The sequence below is a fragment of the Orycteropus afer genome, unplaced genomic scaffold (assembly GCF_000298275.1).
Source record: "Orycteropus afer afer isolate SDZICR_OR568_19922 unplaced genomic scaffold, OryAfe1.0 scaffold00346, whole genome shotgun sequence".
NCBI classification, from domain to species: Eukaryota; Metazoa; Chordata; class Mammalia; order Tubulidentata; family Orycteropodidae; genus Orycteropus; species Orycteropus afer.
Genome location: NW_006921933.1, coordinates 3,287,012 through 3,294,880, shown reverse-complemented (window position 1 = coordinate 3,294,880; position 7,869 = coordinate 3,287,012). Strand labels below are relative to the sequence as shown.

At 42.4% G+C, this 7,869-nt stretch overlaps 1 protein-coding gene and 1 non-coding gene across 2 annotated transcripts in view; both read right to left on the bottom strand.

The window, feature by feature from the left end:
- Positions 1–2,546: 2,546 nt before the first annotated feature.
- Positions 2,547–2,608, bottom strand: LOC122151250. Its single transcript, XR_006164053.1, has one exon. It is a non-coding gene; the product is annotated as a U7 small nuclear RNA (small nuclear RNA).
- Positions 2,609–6,110: 3,502 nt separating this feature from the next.
- The window catches only part of ZCCHC4 (zinc finger CCHC-type containing 4), a 101,669-nt gene continuing 99,910 nt past the window's right edge, over positions 6,111–7,869 (bottom strand). Inside the window, exon 13 of the mRNA XM_007952564.2 lies at positions 6,111–6,246. Within this exon, the coding sequence (XP_007950755.2) occupies positions 6,111–6,246 (136 nt within the window). The remainder of the gene's footprint in view (positions 6,247–7,869) is intronic.

Below are 7,869 nucleotides of genomic sequence, written 5' to 3'. Positions count from 1 at the left end.
TCTGGAATTGAACCCACACCTGTGGCTTCCAGCCAAGCAAAAGACAGGCATATGAGTTGAACATTTACCTGAGGTAGATACACTTCTTGGAGAGAAGAATCATGGGAGAAAGAAGGGCTGCTTATGCACCAGCAGACAGATCAGGGGACAGGAAGGCATGATGGAGGGATGGACACAGGGAAGAGGTAATTAGGAGGAAGTGGGAGGGGAGCTGTTGCATTGTGGTAAATTGTGGTCAATGTCGTGAGACAAAGTGTATATGAGCTGCTGTATGGAAAGTGGATTTGCTCTGTAAATTTTCACCCAAATTACAATTAAAAAAATAATTTTTTTTAAAAAAGAGACATGTTATTCCATGGGAGAGACCAACAAGGACACTGGCAAAGAGGTGGCGGCTCCCCAGGGCCTTTTGCAGGCTGTGGTTTTATATCTAAAAGTTAGTCAAACTTTTCCTAGATGCCTGGCATTTTATAGCTTACTTTGAAGAGGCTGGGCATCAACTTAAATATTTTTCTTAAAATAACCCAGAAAGTTGAATTATATTTGGTTTCAAGATGTCCAGATGAGGTGTCAATCTGCCTTACACATACATCCCAGCGTCGCAAACCTCAGTGCTAACACAGTCCTTGCACTAACTCTAAGTTCCTCCTTGTATGGTTTAGATCTGCTTTCCCTTCTCTCAGTCCTTAGAGGAAACAGGAAATTGCAAGTCCTCTTCTCCATATCTTAGGAATCTGGAAACCTCTAGAAAATTCTATTCCTCCAAAAAACTGGTTGGAGCACGTACAATTAACAATAGAGACATGAGTATATAAAATGGGTACAGACATCATGAAACTTAAAACCGTTTGGTAAAATAAAATATTTAAATAGAATCAGAATGTAAAGGTTTCACAGAAGTTGTGCAGAATGCTAAGGGGTTCAAAGAAGGTATTGGTTTGCAATAGAGACTCCTGGCAAGACTTCCCAAAGGAGAACAGGACTTAAGTCCGGGCCTGAAAGTTGCCGAAGGTTTTAGCTGGTGGCCATGTGGAAGGGCACATTCCAAGCAGAAAGCGCAGGAAGGGATGAAGGAACGGAGTATACTGAAGAAAGGTGGACTATGAGGAAGCAGTGGAAGAGAATGCTAGGAAAAACCTCACGTGATCCCTGAGGGCCTACAAAACTACTTTGTATTCCATTCAGCTTTGTAATGCAATCAAGAAGTCAAATGGAATCTAGCTGTAAATATTTAAGACAAATGTCTTTCTCAGAAGCTTGAAATGTTTTACCAGTCAAGTTTTAAGGATTTTTTAAAAATCATCCATCTATGATGCTGTGGTAGCGTAGTGCCTAAGGCACTTGACTGCTAACCAGAAGGCTGGCGGTTCAAACCCACCAGCCACTCCTCAGAAGGAAGGTTGGGCAATCTGCTTCAGTAGTGATACAGCCTCGGAACCCCAGGAGGGGTTGCTATGAGTCGGGTCTGACTCGATGGCACATAACAACAACATGATGCTGTGGTAGTTAAGGTTACGTGTCAACTTGACTGGGCCTGTTTTTGTGTCTGAGCAGCTGGTTTTAGTTAGTCCCCATGATGAAACCGGCAATCAGCTCCATGGTGGAATCTGCCACGATCAGCTGCGTAGCTGCTTGAGGGATGTCTGTTTCCAGTATATAAGGAGAAGCTTTGGGAATGGTCTGCAGCTTTTGGAAAGCTTGAACCCTCCATGTAGCCTAGTTGTTGTTCAGCAGCCTGCCATACTGTCGCCCATCTTGGGGCTGTTGTTAATGGAGTTGAATCAGTGTCCTGTCGTGTGGTTTGGTAATATCAGGACTGTGCCTTTTTACTTGTCGATCTTGGAATTGTCAGCCTCAGCAGCCAGCAGCTGCCTCAGTGAAGAAAAGCCTCTAGCTTCAGTGGGCTTGGGAGCAACAGGCAGAGCTGAAGGTCAAGGTCGAGAGGCTCTCACCCAGCCCCTATAGCCTGACACTTTGAGTTCGGATTTCTAGCCTCCTGAACTATAAGACTCCTCGGAAGGAAGGTTGGGCAATCTACTTCTGTAGTGATACTGCCTCAGAAACCTAAGGAGGGGTTGCTATGAATTGGGTCCGACTCCATGGCACATAACAACAACAACAACAAAAACTATTCAAGAGAATAAACCTGTTTGCTAAAACCACCTATTTGTGCTATTTCTGTTAGAGTGGCTCTAGGTAACCCACACAGATGCCAAAGAAGTTTCAGTGTAGCTTCCAGACTAAGACTGTGAAGAAAGGCCTAGTGATCTACTTTAGAAAACCAGCTGATGAGAACTCGATCTATCACAGTGGTCAGAGCCACAGCCGATCCTGGGGATGGCGCCCGACCAGGCAGCATTCATCCTGTCCTGTACGTGAGGCTGCCAAGGTCAGGGGCAGACTCAATAGCAGCCAACACAAGATGATCTCCTATGTTCGGATGGACACACCTTTGATAAAAACAACTGAACCTACAGTCTTTTACATGCTACCTCAGAGACACGTATGTTTACATCTTACCCATGTGTTTGTGTTTTCTTGGGGGGGGGGGTCTTCCAGAAAGAACAGGAAAACCAGTTAGACAAATTCTAAAAAAGCTGTAACTCTACATCCTACCTATGTTTATTCCCTGAAAAAAAACTGAGATTAAGTGCTTAAAATCAGTATTAACTGAATACAATGAACTGCATAATAAAGTGCATTATTATTGATTCTAGGTAATACCTTGTTGTTGTTATGTGCCACTGAGCTGATTCAAACTCATAGCAACTCCACAGGACAGAACAGAACTGCCTCACCGCGTTTCAGAATTTTAAAATGCTTTATAGAAGCATTTTAAAATCGATGGTATCTTAGAGAGACTTAAACATAGTGACATGAACAGACACACGTACAACGTACACCTATGATCACTGCAGCGCTATCTATATCATCAACAGATGACAGCCCCGCCCCCCCAAATATAGTCCATACATACAGTGAGATACTACACAGCCATGTAGAGACATGAAGCCCGGATGCAGGCTATATGACCAAACACTGAAAACATTACCCTGAGTGAAGTCAGGCAGTCACAAAAAGACAAAAATTGTATGATGTCACTTACATGAGATAGCTAGACCAGGCAGAGGGAGAGAGACTGAAGTTGCATTACTGGTTACCAGGGCAGGAGGGGAATCGCTGAGCAGGAAGCAGTGGGCCTCCGTCCACGGTGATGGAAAGCATGATGACGATTACTGCGATGGCACGTTCCTAACGTCATTATCACCAAATGCATATGTGAAAAATGTTGAATTGGCATCTGTTGCATTATAAATGTATTTTCCAAAACCAAACAAATTCACTGCCGTGGAGTCGGACCCGACTCATAGTGCCCCCTCCTTGGGTTTCCAAGGAGGTATCATTACGGAAGTAGATTGCCCAACCTTCCTCCGAGGAGTGGCTGGTGGGTTTGAACCGCCAGCCTTCTGGTTAGCGGTCAAGTGCCTTAGGCACTATGCCACCAGAGCTCCTATAGTTAAGAAGATAAATGTATTTTACAACAATTATAGAAAATATATGTTAAAATTAAGGAACTACTGTGATGATGACAATGACTAGCCATCAGGACCCAGTTCCTCAGTACACGGTCCCTCTGTACACTGAAGGGTGTCTAGATTTCAAAGGCAGATACAGGTTTTCCCTGCCATCTGAAAGTAGAGTGTTCTATGAAACCTTCTGTAAATCAAAAATGGTGAAAAGTGAAAAATCAATTTACCATTAATTTATATGGGAAAATTTTTTTGAACATTTCCAGACCCCCAAAACCAAACCATACCAAATAATGCATACAACCTAAAGTAACACTAACAGATGGTGTTCACAGACACAGTTCAAAGCGGTGGCTTTGATGCTGTGATGATGCTGAGTGCAGCTCCTGGGGCAGGCACTTGGTGACGCCACTCTCGCTGCTCAGGGGGCTGCTGCCTCTTTAGTGGCTTACTGAAAAACAGATGCTGAGTGCTAGTTGTGCTTTTCATCCTTTTTCATAAAAATGAAAATCCTCTTTGGATTTCTCTCGGTTAGGGACAACAGGTATTAATGTAGGTCTTTCATAAAGGCGAGTGACATACAGTGAACTTTTAAAAAGCAGAGGAAACTAACTTGGGAGATTTCATGGTTACCATGAACGTCAGGTCAACTGCGAAGGAACTGTTTCAAGTGCTGAGGAGCAAGGATATCTCATTGAGGACTAAGGTGCTCCTGACACAAGCCATGATATTTCCAACAATCTTGTATGCATGTGAGAGCTGGACAATGAATAAGGAAGACCAAAGAAGAGTTGATGCTTTTGAGTTGTGGTGCTGGCGGAGAATGCTGAAAGTACCATGGACTGCTGAAAGAACTAACAGATCTGTCCTGGAGGAAGTGCAACCAGAATGCTCCTTGGAAGCAAGAATGGCCAGACTTCGTCTCACCTATTTTGGTCATGTTGTAAGAAGGGACCATTCCCTGGAGAAGGATGTCATGCTTGGTAGGGTGGAGGGTCGACGAAGGAGGGGGAGGCCTTCAACGAGATGGATTGATACGGTGGCTGCGATGATGGGATCAAGTGTAGCAGGGATTGTGGGGCTGACGCGGGATCGGGCAGTGTTTCGTTCTGCTGTGCATGGGGTCGCTATGAGTCAGAAACGACTCGATGGCACTTAACAACAACAACAATGAACGTCAGGCGATGTCCCTACCCCTGCCTGAATCAGAGAGGGGAACTTTACGATGATTCTAAAGGTTCATAACTCATCCAGTCACCTCCAAATCTGTCCCTCCCATCACCACAGCAACCCATGTAACAAAAAGGATAAGAGAAGAGTTTTCTGATGCCTCCTAAGTCTGGGAGCTTAGCTTATCCTTGGATGTCACCTGAAATACACCACTACCACAGTGATGAAGGCCATGTTCAAACTACTCCCTTCAGTGCTTTGATACTGGACCACCAAATGATTTACATCAGGCCTCCACAGCATCTTCATTTGTTAGAATGACTCACCAATGACAGAACAGAAGTGTGAGTCAGGCACATGTTCTCATTTACCTTAACCACTAAAGCAAAGCCGGTATGCCAATTATTATCCCCAGTAAAACAGTGATTAACAGGGGCTTCTAGAGAGTTAGTGGCATGGCCAAGGACACACAGCCAGGGGTGTGAGGACAGGAGTGATAGTTTTAACCACCAAACCAATCTTCCGCTACTAACTACTTTTACACGCAAACTTTCTGCACAGATTAAAACACACTAAGATGACAGAGAAAGTCATAAATGAAGTGTTTCATTCATTCTACAAATACTTAGGTGATTCTGTACACTGAAGGGCAATTGTAAAGTGTACTTTACAGATGAAATCTAATAGTGATGTTGTTGAAATATTTGTATCATTAGAGTGCCTGTGTAAAAATTCTTTCCATCATTTTCAGATGCACTTTGAAAATAATTGAACATTGTACATTTCTTTTCAAGTGGAATTTAAACCATTCTATACTACCTTAATATTCCACTTCAAATATTTCCGTATCTACATCAACAGACTTTTATGTTCAATGTAAACAAAACTTCTTAAGTTTTCACTTTCATTTTCTTCTGACACCTTCTGCAAAAGAATGTTGTATTGCCCATTTTTCAGGTAAACCCTGAAACCCAATGCCATTGAGTTGATTCTGACTCATAGTAACCCTATAGACAGAGTAGAACTGACCCATAGGGTTTCAAAGGCTGCAAATCTTTATGAAAACAGACTGCCTCATCTTTCTCCTGTGCAGTGGCTGGTGGGTTCAAACTACTGACTTTTTTTTTTTTTCTGTCAGCAGCCAAATGCTTTAACCACTGTGCCACCAGCCTAAAATAATATGATTGGAAAAGAGAAAGAAGGCTCCAGCTAAAGATGGAATGACTGACTCCCGGGTTTCCAGAGAGGCTGATGAGAGGTCTGTAAGCCAGCAGATGCTGCCTCCTTGTATCTGGCTCAGCCAGGTGCACACATGTGCAAGCAACTGAGTTCAAGTCCGGTGTGGCACTTTCAGAAAACGGCATCAAAGACTGGACTAGCAATCTCTCTTATTCTCCAGTCACTGGACATTTAAGAGCAAAGATATTGATGAGCTCTCTCCCTCCTCTTCTTTTTCCTTGTAACAGATGGAGGATTCATGGCTTGTCCTTTCGTGGTCTCCAGTTTCATCTGATTATTTTTTCTTTGCTTCTGCTTCCTGACAGCTCTGCAAAACAAAGTGCTAAATTATTTTCAAGAATGAGCACAGTGAATCATGTAATTATGCCGAAGTTTAATTAACTAGCTAACCAAATAAGAAACTAGAAAGAGGGGGAGGATTTACTGTATTATAAGCCTTAGTCCACAGAGTCCTAACCATAGTGACAAGGAGAAAGCCAGAACCTGACCAAGCAAAATGTTCCAGGGAAGAAATTTCTTTGAAAGATGGTTACTACAGATCTAACAATCTATTTTGGACAAACACATCACAGAGGTAAACAGTCAAGCCAGTGAGTTAGGGTGTTTTGGTATATCTATACTGCTCTACTCAGCACTTCAATCTCCAATCCCAGAATTACATTTTTTAGAAAAGGGACCGATACATCTGGCAGCTGGTGGAGGTACAGGGATGCAAGGAGCACTGTGGGAAAGAATGGCAATGCTGGCAGGGCCCATTCTGAAAGGCCTGCATCCTTCAGCTAAGTTTCCTCTTGTCAGTAGATCTGAAAGTCCTGACTTCTTGAAGACTAGTTTCAAAATGAAAAAGCTGGAACTGGCCCTCTGTAAACACTACACCTTTGCTTCTGTGTTCTTTGAACTAAGTTACAGGCAGTCTGTAGCTAAGAAAGTTTACTGGTTTGCTCATTCCCTTTCTCTACACAAAAAGAATCATGCCATTGATCATACCAGGAACCAAGGAACAGGTCGGGACTAACAGCTCTGGCAAGCCTGGAAATTCTTCCTCACTAGCCAGCAATACTGACACTCAGCTTCGTCTCTTATAAACTATCAGGAGCCCTGGGAAACTCTTATGCTTGACCTTCCTAGGACAAATAATACTTGGGAAAGGTTTCACAAACAATACATAATCCCTTAGTTAATGAACTAAATTTAAGCTTCACCTTTTGTCCACTCAGCCAAAGTGTTGGGAATCCAAAAGTGAATGAGCATCATCTTTGACTTCAAGGAACCAGAAGGCAGGTTAGGCAAATATCACCTCCCTTCCCTTGGTTTTTTTGCAGGTAAAGAAATTAAGGCTCTGGATGTCTATGATCATCCAATGAGAAAATGGCAGGACTAGACTGATCTAAAACCTATGCTGTTACTCACCTGGCATACTCTATTTACTCAGGTATGCAGGACGCTAAGCAGACAGTAATCACTCAGTATGTGCTAGCTACTGGTGGTGGTTCCACACCACTTGGTGTTATTCAGAGGTTTGCTTGACAAATTTACAATGCTCCATATTTACACTCTGCACTATGGATTGGAATATTCTATCAGTTCAAAATAAACCAACCAGCTTTATATTGTTTGTGCATGTTGCATAAATCTTTTTCCCTCAACTGATTTTTAAATATAAGATAATTTCCTGATAAATGATGTCTTAGGAAATTTAATGACGTCAAGTCCAATCTCTTGATAGCAAAGTCAATGAAGCTATGCGTGCCTGCACAAAAAAAATTTAAACAGATTTCTCTTATTCACAAATAAGCAGGACTAAAAACGAACAGTATAACCAGATTTCACTAGAGAATACAGTAAACAAAAATAAATGAAAAAAATTGTAAATATACTCATTTGTAATGTGAATAAACAAAACTTTCCAGATATAAAGTCTCTATGCTAC